The sequence below is a fragment of the Pieris napi genome, chromosome Z, assembly GCF_905475465.1.
Source record: "Pieris napi chromosome Z, ilPieNapi1.2, whole genome shotgun sequence".
NCBI classification, from domain to species: Eukaryota; Metazoa; Arthropoda; class Insecta; order Lepidoptera; family Pieridae; genus Pieris; species Pieris napi.
In genome coordinates this window covers 9,543,600-9,560,236 of record NC_062259.1, presented here as the reverse complement: position 1 = coordinate 9,560,236, position 16,637 = coordinate 9,543,600, and the positions used below count along the sequence as shown (strand labels likewise).

Genomic DNA, 16,637 nt, shown 5'->3' with positions numbered 1-16,637 from the left:
ACTTTAAAAAATTCATTCGTCAAATAATGCATATGTCATCTTTTGTCATATGCAATAATTGTACCTACACTAAAGCACAGCCAACAGAAATTTTAAAATTATCACCTATATGTACCATCAAAACTATAACGTATAATTTTGAATAGTTATTACTATCGTAACGAAAATCAAGCATGTGTACTCAAAAAGTAGCTTTTGGTTCAAGTTCAAAAAGGTTTGGAAAAATTACTGTCCATCCTAGTCTAGATCGAAGTGGACTATATACGGAAAGATCAAACGGCTGTGATCCTTGCCTATACCATCCTCAATTCATAAGTGAAATATTTCGAGTCAACCGTTTCAGAAAAGTAGACAAGGACCCATGGCGATATAAAACTGAACTTGAAGATTGGGCACGTAATTTAGGATACAGGAATCAAAAAATTTTAAATCAGAGAAAGTGGCAAAATAGTGTATTAGGCCCCGCTTGGACTGAAATAAAAGAACATCCTAAGTACGAATCAGCTTGCAAAAATGTAGGCTTCGGAAGAACTTCTAGATTTAAATCACGTAAAACTTTTACACCACCTCCGGGTACTTATTACACCGCCACGCCGTTCAAAGCACCGTATGGCCCACATTCTGATAAACCGTCCTTCGAGAGGGAAGAACCTTGTCGGTTTAAGGATACATTGCCAAAATGGTCTTTGGCACCAAATCGCTATACCATCGTTGACAAAGAAAGTATTGAGCAGAAGTCAAAGAAAATTGTTTCCCTACGGGGGCCTTATGACCTTTTTACCGGAAAACGAGATGGTACTACAATAAAAAATCATTTCAATACATCACTAAGATGCGGAGCGGCGACATGGCCGCTAGCCTTAAAAGGTTGCTTGGAAACGTACAAAAAATCACACTTTGGTACAATGAATAAAACTAACCGAAGTCTTCCTTATAGAGGACGAAATGCACTTGTTGATATATCGATGTGTGTGAAAAGACCGGAAGAGCCAGGACCAGCTCATTTAAACATAGATAAAACTAAGGTATACAAAAAAAACAAATTTGCCTTTAATAGTAGCTACGATAAACCACCTGGGTACAAAAGAGTCGTCGTTTGGCCTGGCGTAGGTAGATATACTATAAAAGACGATAGTTGCGGAATATTTGGACAGGGGTATAAACATGTATTCCTGAGTCGTCAAGAAAGGACTATTGGAGCTATTTTACCCCAACCTATGAATTCATTTTAATTTTTTTACACGTAAAATTTCATCATATTCTTATTAAAATAGCGGTATAGAAATATAAAACTCACATTTTCTTAACATCCCAATTTGAGCAAATTCATACCAAGATTTACTCTTGAGTATAATCTTAAGACGCAAAAATTTAATTTTTATATTACGACAACTAAAAAATTAAAAACTACATCAGTCCTAGAGACAGGGTTTGATATTACTTTTTCCTTGATGCGATCGCAAGTTCACGTCGCTGAGGATTTATTTTTGTCATGAATTTCAAGGTAATGTTAGACACCATTTCTTGAGCTAGCATCTCTTGCAAAGTACAAAAAAACGATATATTTGAATATTTGAGCCAAATTACATGAGTCTTCATGAAGGAATTGGTAAAGCCTCCTTTGACTGCAACTCTTTGTCTGGGTAATAACTCATAGTCTGGCTAATAAACGATAACGAAAAAGCGCGGCAAATTAAAAAAAAAAATTGTATGGTATCCCTAAAAGTTTGATATATTTTGTGGATTAAATTTACTTGATACTTGATTTTATTTTTTTACATTGATAGTAACTGTATTTCTATGAAATTAAATACTATACGTATTTAGTCTTTTACTATTGATACTTAAAATGACTAGCATTGCATGGAAAACAAATCCTGCGAAAGAAACATAATATTCTATCAAATAAAACAAAGTTTAGGCTATTATACCTGTTAGCTATTCTGAATAAATATATAATAGAAATTAAAATGAGTAATTGCATGAAGTATCAAGACAATAAATCATACTAACCTAAGAAATTCAATGACGTTCTGTGTTGCCATCCGAAAGTTTTCAAATAATTCAATTATCTTTTGTCATTAGCCAGACTCTAGCCATGTTGCGTTTTTCCTGATATGCAATGGTGTTCCTATAGAGCAAGAGCCCAGGACGGCCAGACCTTCGTTATTTAATAAAAGCTGAAAGTTCTTCTGTGCGCGAAACGAACTAACGGAAGTATACATAATGATAATTTATTAAAGTTTAGGGGTATCTGGCAGGGGGTAGCAACTATCATAAGTGTCTGGCAATGGATGACGAGATTTCTAAAGTTATTCCTAATAAATATAAAAAAATTAAGCTTTATACTTTAACGCATTTAAGGTACTATTTTATACACCTTTACTACCTGTTATCTGCCCAAGTAACCACTACCAAAACTCTATAGTCCCTGGTCGTTCTTACCTGTATAGGGGACGCGCACAGAAGAACTTTCAGCATTTATTAAATAACGAAGGTCTGGCCGTCCCGGGCTCTTAGGCCACTATGGTCCTTCTTTAACGAGGGACCCAATTAGCGTGGCTGTCGTCACGTATAAAAACACGAGCATAACTAGTCCAATACGGACTTTTATCATATCGCATACACATGCAGATAAATAGATCGAGGCAGCTTATTTGTAAAAACAGTACAGTAGTCCGGTCATTTTAGACATAAAAATAGTGATCAAATAAAGAAAATTCCGACACAGCTAAATCTTCGTAGAGACCTTAGGTTTACCACAAGGAATAAAGTGTCAAAAGTCCCCATCAGTCCCATGTGAGATTAGGGACTTATTCGGGGCCCGAGGTCAAAATTTTAGGTTTTTTGGATTTTTCTCGAAAACGGTAAGTTTTATCGAAAAAGTACCTCAGAGCAAAGTTGTAGATTAAAATTCTCTATAAAAATGGTCTCTATGATTTTTTCTCTAAGACCCACTATTTCCCAGATATTGCGCTTGTAAAGTGCCCTGTAAACGATCAAATTTGCTTGACAAACTTGTTTGTCAAACTTCACGTTTTCATCAAACAATAGCTTAGACGATCAAACCAAATATCTATCAAATTTGTTAAATTTCTAGTAGATTCTCCTTTCGTGACGTGACGTCGCCGTGCCGAGCGCGAGTAATTCAGATGACGCATTTTTGGCATTGACTCTAGCACTGTGTATCAAGACAAAAAAAAGAAGACGATGGAGTCGAGAATGGTTGAAATTAAGAGATAAATATACCCACGACAATTTGCTACGGGAAATATTGCGTACAGAACCTGAAGACTACGCAAACTTCCTGCGCATGGACCATAAAACTTTTGAAGATTTACTGACTATACTCCATACGGTTTTATTTAATAAATAAAATAAAAAGCCTATTTCTTGCTAAAAGATATACAAAATAACATAGGTTTACAAAAAATCAGGATAAACAGATATGAAATGCAACATAAATTCTTTGTTAGTAATATTGACACTCATATTGTCACTGAGCGTAGCGTCCTCCTTGATGTCAATATAACGAGTGAGATCTTGTTTCAAACTCGACATCAATCCAGATTTTCATCAAACACGACAAACACGTAGAATGTTTGACAAACGCGTCAAACACAGCAGTACACTATCAAATAATTTGACAAACACGTAAAATTTGACAAACAATTTGATCGTTTACAGGGCACTTAAGAATCATGTTCTACATAATATGCACACATTTCCACACCACCTGTGAGGTAGTGTACTCGGCGCGATTTTTTTTTTTTTTTTTAACGTGGTGTCCCCGGTAGGCCTATTCCACGAACCTTTATGACGTTATTTTCATGAACAATAATTATTTAATACTATGAAGATTATTGATATGGGTTACTGAGTTTAACTGTCATTCTAACTTTTTTTTATTACTTTAATCTGACTCATACTCTTCATATTCAACTTCAACAATCATGTTTTCTTCAATTTCTTCTTGTTCTTCTTCTTCTCCTTCCTGTTGATGAACGCTTAGAAATTGTTCAAATGAAGATGAATCAGTTGTCTCTTCATCAAAATCACATGAATCTTCCTCTCTTGTATTTAATTGAACATTTGAGCAAGAGACACCTTGGCAATTGGTACACGCTGGAGAACACTGCAACCCTACTTTTTTACAGCCACATTTGGCACTACAACCTTTCTTGAAATTGCAAAAAATAGTGTTAAGAAGTTTTTCTGGAGCAGGGGGTAATAAAGTTCGAATCGGTTCCAAAGTATTATTTATCAATTTCCAACCCCAGTCTTCATGGTTCAGTTCATTGCCTTGCCATGTCTGAACTTGATAGTATAGGTACTCGAAACAAATGTTGACTAGCAGATGCCGATGTTGGAGGAAGACAAGATAGCTGTACTTGCTTTTTGTTTCGTATGTTTTTTACAAATGTTAAATATCTGTACGTATCTATGCAATCAATTTTTTTTGAAGCTCCATAAACCGCAAGAAGAAACCGAATTCCTTTAGTAATTAGTATTTGAGGTGAAGAATTAATTTCTGTAAATACCTACTTTTGCGCAGTCAATCAAATCATTTTTTTTTCAAATAATTTTAATACTGAATTTTTGCCCCTTCTAAACATTGTTGACGAAGTATCGCATCCGGTTATCGCATGTAAAAATAAAATAAAGTTTTGGCATTTTGGATAAGGTGATAAACTTTTAGAAGAATATATTTCTGTCCGATGCTGCGCCTTCCCAAGTTTTAAAAAGTAAATAATTTTATCAGATGGAGTCCTTGCAGTGAGTAGTTCTCGCGACACTTGCATCGATTAAAGTTGGCATTCCACGACTGACCACAACAGTTTCATCTTCAGTCAAAAGTTTATTACAAATAAAGCAAAATTGTGACATTTTTTTTTAAATATTAATCAGCACTAACTTCAATAGTAGACGCTTGTAATAAATACGTATAGTCACTCGAACGGCTCGTTCAACACTAAAAGAAGCAGGTATACGTAAGCGACACCTCATGGACAAAAGAATAGGCAGATGTTTTTCAAGGCCAGATGTAATTCAAGTTGAGGGGATTCGGTAAGGGACCGGCGGTCATTTTAGAGTAAATTTTCTTAGAATAGTATAATGTATACATAAAAGAGACACGAGTAGGCATTTTTGCTTGCTTGAGTACCTAAATATGTATATACGTGGCATATGTGTGCATACTATGTAGAACATGATTCTTACAAGCGCAATATCTGGGAAATAGTGGGTCTTAAGTGCCCTGTAAACGATCAAATTTGCTTAACAAATTTGTTTGTCAAACTTCACGTTTTCATCAAACAATAGCTTAGACGATCAAACCAAATATCAAACAAATTTGTTAAATTTCTAGTAGTATTTTGGCATTGACCTTAGCATTGTGTATCAAGACAAAAAAAAGAAGACGATGGAGTCGAGAATGGTTGAAATTAAGAGATAAATTCTCTAGTTCTTGTCCATATAATCTTTTGATTTTATTTTCCATAACATCGGCATATCACGATAAACAGATATGAAATGCAACGTAAATTCCTTGTTCGTAATATTGCCACTCATATCGTCACTGAGCGTAGCGTCCTCCATGATGGCAATACAACGAATGAGATCTTGTTTGACAAACACCGCCGTACACGTTCAAACCTGTTTGTCAAACTCGACATCAATCCAGATTTTCATCAAACACGTAGATTGTTTGACAAACGCCTCAAACACAGCAGTACACTATCAAATAATTTGACAAACACGTAAAATTTGACAAACAATTTGATCGTTTACAGGGCACTTTAGAGAAAAAATCATAGAGACCATGTTTATAGAGAATTTTAAGATCTACAACTTTGCTCCGAGGTACTTTTTCGATAAAACTTACCGTTTTCGAGAAAAATCCAAAAAACCTAAAATTTTGACCTTGGGCCCCGAATAAGTCCCTAAGCTCACATGAGACTGATGGGGACTTTTGACACTTTATTCCTTGTGGTAAACCTAAGGTCTCTACTAAGATTTGGCTCTGTCGGAATTTTCTTTATTTCAATTGTCTAAAATGACCGGACTACAGCTAGCTAGTACGGTACGATATCCTGAATACTTCAATGTAAGGAAAATTTTGGGAGACGTTAGGGGAAAATAAAAATACTGGTTATCAATAATTAACATTGAGGAACAAATCTAAAATATATGTTTACTAAACAACGTTATTTTTTTACTTTATAAACAATTTATAATATTTTACCTAAAGGAAACAATCACAATTAATCAATTAATTTAGTTTTGCTCCCCAATTTGTTTATCTTGATCTTTATTATAAACATAAAATTATAAATTGCATTTGAAACATTATTATGAGCATTTAATATCAAACAACGATGTTAACGTGTAGGATGTAGACTAGTATCTACATTCTCACTTAACAATTAATTCATAAATTCATTTCAAAAATAGGTTTTAAACCAACTATGAAAGATTCAATTAACATGCATATAATAACATGCATATATCTGTTTTTGAATCATTAATCCAATAATTGGAGAAATGTTTATTAGAACTTAATGATTAAATTAACATGCATATCTGTTTTTGAATCATTAATCCAATTATTGGAGAAATGTTTATTAGAACTTAAAGATTAAATTAACATGCATATCTGTTTTTGAATCATTAATCCAATTATTGGAGAAATGTTTATTAGAACTTAAAGATTAAATTAACATGCATATCTGTTTTTGAATCATTAATCCAATTATTGTAGATGTTTATTAGAACATAAATAGCAATTTTTTAAATATTAAAATACAACTTGAGAATTAGCATAAAATTGGTGTGTTTCAAAATAGATTATCCTAGCTTCTTTAACTCAAACTTTAAAAAAGTAGCAAGGGCTGATCCACGGCGGGATCCCTCCTTGGTACCTGGAACGAGTACGGCCACACGAAGTAACTTTCAACATTACATCATCATCATTTCACTTTCATTATTAAAATACACTATATAAGGACTGACTTCAAAGTGTGAAGTCTGTTTAATAATGTATTTAAGTTTATAATTTAAAAAAATATATATAAATATCGTTCATCAAGACGAAACACTTGACATGCATGACACGGGTGTAATTTTAAAACATATCTTGGCTAGTTTTGATTATAAAGCGTTCATCGTGGTGTTGTTCGTCGGACCGCTTTCCTTATACGGCGAGCTTGTCCTGGGGCGGAAGAGCTGCCAACTTGGAATTGCGGCAACGACGTCCCACTCATACTACGAACCCCCGACTGCTGTAAAAATTATATACTTATGACCATCATCAATTTTACATTATGTACTTAAGTAATATTAACACTTTATAATAACACTAATAAAACTGTACTTTAACTGTAAAACTACAAGAATATAACTGTGTGACCCAATAGTTAAAGAACGGAGAGTATTATTATGTTTATACATCTTTAATGTTTAAGATGTATTCCAGTGTTCACTTGTACGCGTTAGGCTTCAATCTAATCATTTTAGTTGTTAAGAATTTGTACTTTTTTTACATAGCAACATCTACTTATTTAATTCTCCGTCGATTATGTTTACCATGAAGACAGATAAAATTATTTGTTAATATTGTTTTAATGTTGAAAACAACTTCAAAATTACACCAATTGAAAAGGACTATGTACATAATTTTATTATTAATGATATTCATCGAAACAATACCGTACCTGAGAGAAGTTGAAAACATTAGGAGTAGTCTGACCAGCAGAAAAATTAAAGCTCGGCTGAAGTCCCATCTGATGGGACGTTTCGGCAAATAATTGAGATGTTTGACCAAAAAGCCCTCCTGCTCCTGGTGTGCTATTGATGTTGCTTATTGACTTTGCTTGATTATCAAAAGTAGAAACCAAATTGAATGAATTGTTGGCATTAGCAGAAGGCATACCAAACGCTGGCGAGGGCGACGGCATTTGAGCGTTTTTACGGAATGCTGTTGTTACGTTGTTCATTGAATTTGTATCAGATGACATTCCACCAAAGGTAAATAGAGACGGTGCCTGATTTCGTCGATTTGTAGGGATGCCTTGCGGTGCTGAACATAAATTTGTTTCAGAAGAAACCCAACTACTGTTTTCTGTTTGTGGTGTAGATCTGAATAGTCCTCCTGGTTGTCTAGGCTGGCTTTGGACGTTATAAAACAGATTTGAGTTATCCGTGTTTATTGAGCTAGGTCCTTCATTACTGTGTTGAAATGTCTGACTGCCACTACCACTCAAAATAATGTTTCTATTAATTGTGTCCGATGCAGAATTTATGTTACCATGTGAATCGATTGTCGGCGACACACATTTGCCTAAAGGACCTCCGAAATTTAAAACATTTGTTGAATTAATTTTATTTCCAAATTGAATACTCATATTCTTCATGGGGGCAAAATGATTAATACTCTGATTATTACTTGAACCCAAGATAAACATTGGAGCTGAACTTATTTTGAGTGAAGATTCAGGTGGAAAAGAATTCAAATTACACTCAAACAAATTGCTCTCTGGTACTGAAGTGACAGAAGGAGGTACTGAGGTAGTGGAAGGAGGCACAAAAGTTCCAGTATTAGTTGTTGACTCATTCTGCTGTATAGTGCTGTTTTGAGAAGCAGATACATTTTGTGTGTTACTTGTAGTATTTGGGTCTGAATTTTCGTTTAAAGATTCCACTATTGGGGATAGCATGTCAAAATTAGCAGTGTTTTGTCCAGCATTGCGCAAAGGTAAGTTTGTAGAATTTTGTTTTGGTTTTTCTACCGGTTGTACTGTGTTTACGGGTATTGGTGATTTCAATACAAACACTTGCTGATCATCAACTCTTTCTTCTTCCAAAATGCTCCTTTGTTCTTCCTGAGGAGATTTATTTGAAATACTGTCATTAGACTTTTCTAAACCGTCACCTACTGAACGAGTGGGAGGTAGCCCAAATGAAAATTGTTTTGGGGCCTCATTGTTCTTTGTAGGTTCAGTTTCTTTAGTAGGTTGTTGGGTTGTGTTAGCTAAATTTATTCCAAATTTAAATTGAGTAGTTCCAGGCACACCAAAATTAAATGTTGTTTCAGATTTCTTTGTGCCTGGTCTCTCAGCATCACAGCAGACGCATTTGCTGTTATGTTTATCATTTCTTACTAGGCAAACAATACATTCCCAGTTTTCATCTCGACTTTTAGAGAACCCTGCTTGTTTCCTATTTAATGTTGCATTTGTAATATTATTGTTTAATAAAGAGTCATGATTAGGAGGGATTGCCTCAGCTGGCCTAGCAGTTTTACTATTGTCATTTTTGTTTATGGGCTTCTTTCCAGCACAACATACACAATTACTAATACTCATATCGTTTTTAACCCAGCAATCTTCGCATGTCCACTGTAATAAATTTGTTGGGTTTGGTACACGAGATTCTTTAGTACCGTTTTCTTCTTCGTAATTACGAAATTCAGTTGTCATTACTATACTTGTGTCTATAGTTGTATTACTGCTATCAATAGTGACGCGACAATCAGTTTCAGTATTATTTCTATGTGCATCTGCAGCATTAGTACATTGAAAACTTGTGTTTTCAATCTGCATATCTTCAATATTATTCGGCGATTGTGAGATATTAGGAACTTTTGCTATCGTTGGTGTTGATGTTGTGAATGCCATGTTGTGTAAACTTTCTATATTTATTGTCAAAGAATTTGATTTTGAGACCATTGGCAACGAAGACGTCGAAGCACGCCTTTCCTTTGGATTCAAAGTCGATTTATCAAGACGTTTGGCTGAATCCGAACTGAAAAAGTTCAAATATATTTAATAATAACTCAATTTAATAAATAATATCACACTAAGTAAAACGTTAACGTTTCAACGTAAAAACGTCTTATATACTAACTTTTTATATACACCATATGGCGAATACTTAGTGGCACTACTCTGTGATGCCAGTAATTGTCTAGCAGTGCTTGTGCTAGACATCAGACCAGATTTCTGTTTTATACTTAATATGGTAGCAATGCTTGGCACATGTAGTTCTTGACTTTTTGTAGCTGTAAATGAAGAAATATAATATTTAAAATGTATTAACTTAAAAATAATTGCAATAAGAACCACTAAATAAAAACTCACCAATATGTTTAGAAGTGTCGTTAGACATGGTGGTAGATGAATTGTTTTTATTTTCGTTGCTGACAAATTGCGATATCCTTCTAGCTTCTTCTAATGGAGATGAGTAGTTTTCAAATACATTCATGATTCTTTCAGAAGGTCCACTTATTTTAAAATCATTATTGCCTCTACTTTTATTTAGTCTATTTCTTAACGTACTTCTTTTTTTAATTGTATATTGAGACAAATGGTTGGATGCTCCGCCATACGTTGTATTACCTGGATAGAAAGGCGATCCTGGGAATAACAAAATTATTTTCTTATTATCCATTACTATTGGAACTACTATAATATTATATACTATTGCTTTTGAAGATTCTTTAATGTTAAAGTACAATGAAAACTAAAATAAATACTTGTCTGTATTTAAGTGTTTTGGATGATGGTTAAAGCTTTAGCTGTTAAGTGAGGATAAATAAATAAATATTCCTCATATAGTAAAAATAAGCAGAACAGGAAAACTCCAACACCTTGTAGAGACTATTAAATTTAAATTGCCAATAGGTACCCGAAGCTCCGTTGATATCAAAGGAAAGTTTGCCATAAAGAGACCTATCTTTTGCGGGCAAGGTGTTAGAAGCCATATCCAGAAATAAACATTTTGTGTTGTTAAAATATTTTGTGGAAACTATACAACATATAATATAAATACACTCCACTACCTGGCGTTCTGTTGCGATCTACATAAGTTTCTTTTGGCATCGGATCATCCTCTGAACGGAATGAGCTTTTTAAACTGAATGACACCCGATTTACTGCGTCCTCTGGTGATTTAATTGTAGTTGCATTTAACAAATCTTCGCTGTTACGTTTTTGTGTTAACCTTGGAGAATATAAAGAATCTGTGTTTGTACTAGCACAAGCCTATAACAAAGAAAAAAGAATGTTTGAATGGAATACAATATAAAGAGGTGTACTACCTCTGATAAAAAAAATAAAAGCAGATTGAGAGAGCACAATAAAGACTTGGACTTCGCATTTTCTGATCGTGCTAGTGTGGGGCACCACTCGACTACACCTGAAACAACCTAAAAAATATTGCAGCCTCCTGAAAACAACTACAAAATTATGCAAATAACAATTTTCAAATACTATGTGATTGACCCTCTCCTGAAACGGTCAGATACCAAGTTGTTAACTGAAAGCGTTTCTAAATTGAGAAGCATTTCAGTCAACCCATAATTGTACCAAAAAGAATATGTTGTATCTTGTAAATTTTAAAAAATCTCGATATTTCTCTGGATTTCGCGTTGTTAGCACAGAGTATTTTCAGATGTTATAATTATATAAGTATATTTATACCTTATCAAACTTAGTCAATTATTTATATAATTAATATTAATTATAGAAACAATTGACTACACAGAAATGATAATAGTACATAAAAAAATATAATTAAGTATTGCTCATGTCCAAAAAAACTTACACATTGTATTTTTTAATGTATTCAATACATATTTATAGTGAAGTGAAATTATTGTAGCATTGACCTGACATGTTCATAAAGGGAAAAATAAAACAAACTTATATATGACTTTATGAAATGAATTTCTAAGTTCAAATGTACTTACTGTTCTTGGTAAATATTTATTTGGATCTTCGCTAAGTCGCCTTCGTTTAGGTTCAGGTTCTCCTAAACAACCAGAATCAGGTGATGATTGTTCCGATGATGATTGTTCAGGTGATTGCAGGTTTTTGAACCATTTGGTTATAGATGCTGGTATTATGGCCGAAATACGTTTTGCCAATGTCTGTAAAAATGCATTTTAAAATTAGTATGTTTACAACCATGCTATCAGAATGTTTTGCTTCTGTTTTAGAATGATGTTTGCAAAGGTTAATTTAAATAGAATTTGGAAGAAAGCTATCACACAAACAGGTTTAAAATTATAAGTCTTGCTTATAATACATAAGCATGCACTTGTTGAATAGATTATTACTTGAGTCTGACTTAGCTAGAATATTTATGTTGTAAATTATTGTCTTTTTGATACATCCATAGTATATATTATATAGAAGCTATGGAAAAATTTACAATCAATTGTAAATAATATTTATTTGTTTCTGCCTAAATGTTTTATAATTTACTAAAATCTTAAGAATATTGATTGCACTAACTTCTTAGGGCCAGTTTTTTGATCTGTAGTAAAAAATGGTTTTACCATTTGTTTCATTAACTATAGTTAAATGAATAACCATTGGTAAAATCGTAAATGCGTTTTTCAATGCCTTTTTTAACTATAGTTAAACTTAACAATTTGTCAATTTGTTGCCAGTGCAATGAGCAATGACATCCCAAAAAATGTGGTTCTTTTTTGTGGGGAACATTTATTTTGTATGACAACACTAGACATATTGAGTGAATGAAATCCATTTTAGCCATCTTCATTTGTTATTTGCGCTTTGAAGAGTTTGAAGTGTCAAATTAATCTAAATAACACGATATAAATAAAGTTGTTTTTCTGTGTTTTAATACGGTTTACACCTTTTACGATACTTAAATATATAAATAACGATGTTTGCAAACAGCCAACGGTGAAATAAGTAAGTACAAACATATTTTCGTGTTATTTATTCCGGTTTATCTTGTGTTTCGTAATAGAAAGTAATACATTTATGTTTTGTTAAAGGGACCATACTGCTAACTTCGCCAAAAAAGTAACTGCCAAACTGGTGATGCTTCTCAAGGATTACACAGTCGTAACCTGTAAACAACTGATCACTGCAGCAATCTACAAAAAGATGCAGCTTGGAAATCTCTGTGACGTTTTCAACTCAGATGGGTCAGACATTTAATGAAGGTGAAGGCACATTTTTATATTTATTCTTGTATAGCTGTGTCCTACAACAAAAGGAAAAAATCTTTTAACCCTTTGGAAACAAGGAAGCGGATTATGATCCACACGGATAAAAAAAATGAGTTTTTGAAACAAAGACAAATAAGAGAGGATGATTTGTTCAATTATGCTAAGGAAGAGCATCAAAAACATTTGCGCTGCACCAATGAGAGGCCCACCAAAAATCCATACTGCATAAAGAGGAGGTGCACCAAAAAGTGATGCAGCAGATGGAAGAAAGGCACAATAAATATATGTAGCAGCAAAAAGAGTTGCATCAAATTGAGGTGAAATGCAAGAAGAAACAATTAGAAAATATTTAATTGCTACTTTAGGGTTTCATGTAAATTTTGTAATGTTTTTTTTATAAAAATGATTTGTATTTAAGTTATAATTAAACAGTTTATTAATCAAGTCAAATGTTTTATTTATAAATTCTTGTAATAAAGTAGGTAGATGCTAACTCACAAATGTAATAAAAGCCCTAAAGAATATCATAGGTCCCTAACTAATGTGTAGCTGTAGTTTTTAGTATAAGTACATACTTGTATGTACTTATAATAATTATAAGTTAATATTATTAGTAATATATAAATAATATTAACTCTAATGTTTTTTTTATACTTAATTATATACTGCTGCGGTTCTGTAGCTAGTAATGAAGCAAAATAGGTTTGTATGAGCTGCTGTCTATATATACTCTTGTTCTAGTATTTTATTTAATTATAATAATTATAAGTTAATATTATAGGCAATAAAACACATAATGAATTAGAAATATACTTAATTATATACTGCTGCGGTTCTGTAGCTAGTAATGAAGCAAAATAGGTTGGTATGAGCTGCTGTCTATATATACTCTTGTTCATTGGCAGTTTAAGATCATTCCCAATTTCAGTAACAATCCAGAGCACTGTTCCCTTCGATAGGGGGTAACAGTGACAAAAATTTACATCATCCCAGGTTTCTAATGGCGGATGACATTGCCTAAATATTTTTGGTCACTCATTAACACATACTCATATAATATTATCGTCTTCTTCATTGCCTCATTAATTAAAGTATCTCAATATGTTTAAATTCATCATTAGATAGTAATAAACGTATTTATCATAGTTTGATTTCTGTGACAAACAGCTGTTACTATATAAATTACCAGCGATCTTTTTAACCCTCCGATACTGAGTAGTTAACTTTTTTGACAAATGGTTCGATATTTTACCATTGGATGCTCTTACCACGGATCAAAAAACGCATTTTGCTGATATTTAACTAATAGTAAGGATTCTTAACCAATAGTTGAGTTAACTACGGATCAAAAAACCGGCCCTTAGTCTTATTTTAAAATCAAGTTAAGAATGAGTCACATTGTGAAAAAAAAGCTCTAGAAGACAAGACAAGTTCTACCTCTGTATTTTTAATTTAATAAGTGTTTTCTTTTGTAAAAGAAAATATATTAGCAAAATTTTAATTTACTGTTGAGAAATATGTTATCAGGTTATCAATATAGTTGTTATCACACTAATGACATTATTTTTATTGAAATCTTGGTAGTAGAACAAGGCGGGGTGCCTTGTTCTTGTTGTTAATTTCTTTATTTCAACCCTAAATGTCAAAAATTCATCAAGCTTGCTTGCTCAAATTACAAGATATGGCCACCTGAATCATTCCTTCTTCAAAAAATCTTTGTGCTAATCTTGGTACCAAAAAAGACAAGGTTACAATCATGCAAATAAAATGACTGAACAAGCTGTGTCAAAGTAAGCCAAAGAAGCTGTATGTATAATTACTATAAAAAACCACTATCTATTCAGGCTGTATTGCAACTAAGACAACAAAGTTTTGAGGGTAGTTATAAAAAAATCTAGATTATTCCAACATCCACTAAAAAAACTAACCTGCCTCAGATGTTGTACAAAAACAAAACGCCTATAGTACCAATGCCTCTGAAATATATTCCTATTATTTACTTATTGTATGAAAAGTAATAAAATGATGTCATATGGAACATTGGTAATAATTAAAGATAATTTAATAACAAGTGGATTTTTAAATAAAATATTCATTATTATATGAATAAAAGAAAAGTAATTAATAATTTTAAAACTGTAACACAATTTTACTGTAAAGTACTTGTCACCGCATGTTAATATTTTACATAAAGTATTTTCAAATACCCTACATGTGTAATTTTTTTTGAAGAAAATGTCCTAAATGAAATCCCTAGTTGAAGTGGATTTACGGATTTATCTCTTTCTTTTTATAAATACCCGTTATTTTAGTTTACTTACGCTATTCTAAAACTATGGTTGATAATACCTCCTGTTACTTGTTTTACATAATTATATGATATATGGGTAGTTTCTATAATGTATTTTACTGATTAGATCATGTAAACGGTCACAACGTGATCTAGCAACAATATTCGGTAAATAAGAAGTGATTAGACAGATTTCATTACAATGTTACATATGTTATAAAAGTATAAAGAAATGGTTCAAAAGGTGCATTACATATATATATCATTGGAATACGTTCGCTATGCATTGCTTTCAAAATAATTCTGAAATTATTATGTAGAATTGTGATACTACGCGTGAATCTGATATCTGAAAAAAACTCGCACTGAGCGGGAATATAGTATATACTGTCAACTTACTCTCTTAGGCGCCTGCGATTTACCCGATGATTCTTGTGCCTCTCTCGAATTCATCTTCGTCACGTTGATCAGTTTTTGCCCCTTTTACACCTTAATTTTCAATATTTTCTGAGAGCCCAACGGACACGACGAACTAGGTGCTTGGAAAAACGTGATACATCATGGCCTCTGCAAACGGTATGCACAGTGTTGCCAACTCTGAAACCTAGCAGATGGTAGAATAAATTAGGTAGGTTTTCCGAATTATGTTGTAATTTATATTTGAAATACGGTAGAATTTCCTTATTTATTTTGTAGTGTGTTAAGAGTCAGAATTGATAAATAAAACATATTTTTAATCAGAATAAGACAATATAATTGTTTCAATATTTTTATAAATATCAATATTATGGTTTTCAATCATAGAGGGAGTTGGATTCAAATTAATACAGTTTTTTTCATGTCGCCATAAGGCCTATGCCCATATTTAAAAATAGTTTTTGTTTAGATATCGTGAAAATACAGCATCTATGGTAGTGCCGTGTCGTGTTGTCGAAATCAGAGGATTATTATTCATGGTAAGATTCAATCATTTTGGAGGAAATCAATAATAATTATCATTTTTTTAATATTTATTATTTATTCAATTTATTTCTTTATTTTTAAAAAAATATTAAATAATTAATAATAAATATTTAACGTTAATAATTTAATAATATTTAGTATAATTAATATTAATAATAATTATTATTTTATTATATTATTCATTCAATTTAATAACTAGATATGTTTCATAACCTTTTAACTAAGTTACTACAGGTCTTTGTGAAAAAGCATTGCTAAATTTCTTTGAAAAACTAATTTAAACTCCTTTATTTGTTTAAAAGGTACTACAAAGGTCATTATGGTCATTCAAAATTCTTGGCATAGCTGTTAATTTCACGCATATTCTATTTCTTTATACTTGTAGAATGTCTTATTCTCATC

General features: G+C 32.4%; 2 protein-coding genes across 3 annotated transcripts; one reads left to right on the top strand and one right to left on the bottom strand.

Annotated features, from left to right (window-relative positions):
• The first annotated feature begins 51 nt into the window (after positions 1-51).
• LOC125062141 lies at positions 52-1,765 on the top strand. Its single transcript, XM_047667732.1, has one exon. The coding sequence runs from the start codon at positions 174-176 to the stop codon at positions 1,230-1,232; it is 1,059 nt and encodes a 352-aa protein (XP_047523688.1). The 5' UTR covers positions 52-173; the 3' UTR covers positions 1,233-1,765.
• A 4,426-nt stretch (positions 1,766-6,191) lies between these two features.
• LOC125062322 (nuclear pore complex protein Nup153-like) lies at positions 6,192-15,858 on the bottom strand. 2 transcript variants are annotated; one of them, XM_047668153.1, is made up of 7 exons: positions 15,672-15,858; positions 11,747-11,926; positions 10,838-11,039; positions 10,137-10,412; positions 9,904-10,057; positions 7,713-9,801; positions 6,192-7,280 (listed from the first exon to the last, which is right to left on the bottom strand). In XM_047668153.1, the coding sequence occupies exons 1-7, from the start codon at positions 15,723-15,725 to the stop codon at positions 7,161-7,163; spliced, it is 3,075 nt and encodes a 1,024-aa protein (XP_047524109.1). In that variant the 5' UTR covers positions 15,726-15,858; the 3' UTR covers positions 6,192-7,160. The 2 variants fall into 2 exon arrangements, with proteins under 2 accessions (XP_047524109.1, XP_047524110.1); XM_047668154.1 differs by having other exon boundaries at positions 6,192-7,277.
• Positions 15,859-16,637: the final 779 nt, after the last annotated feature.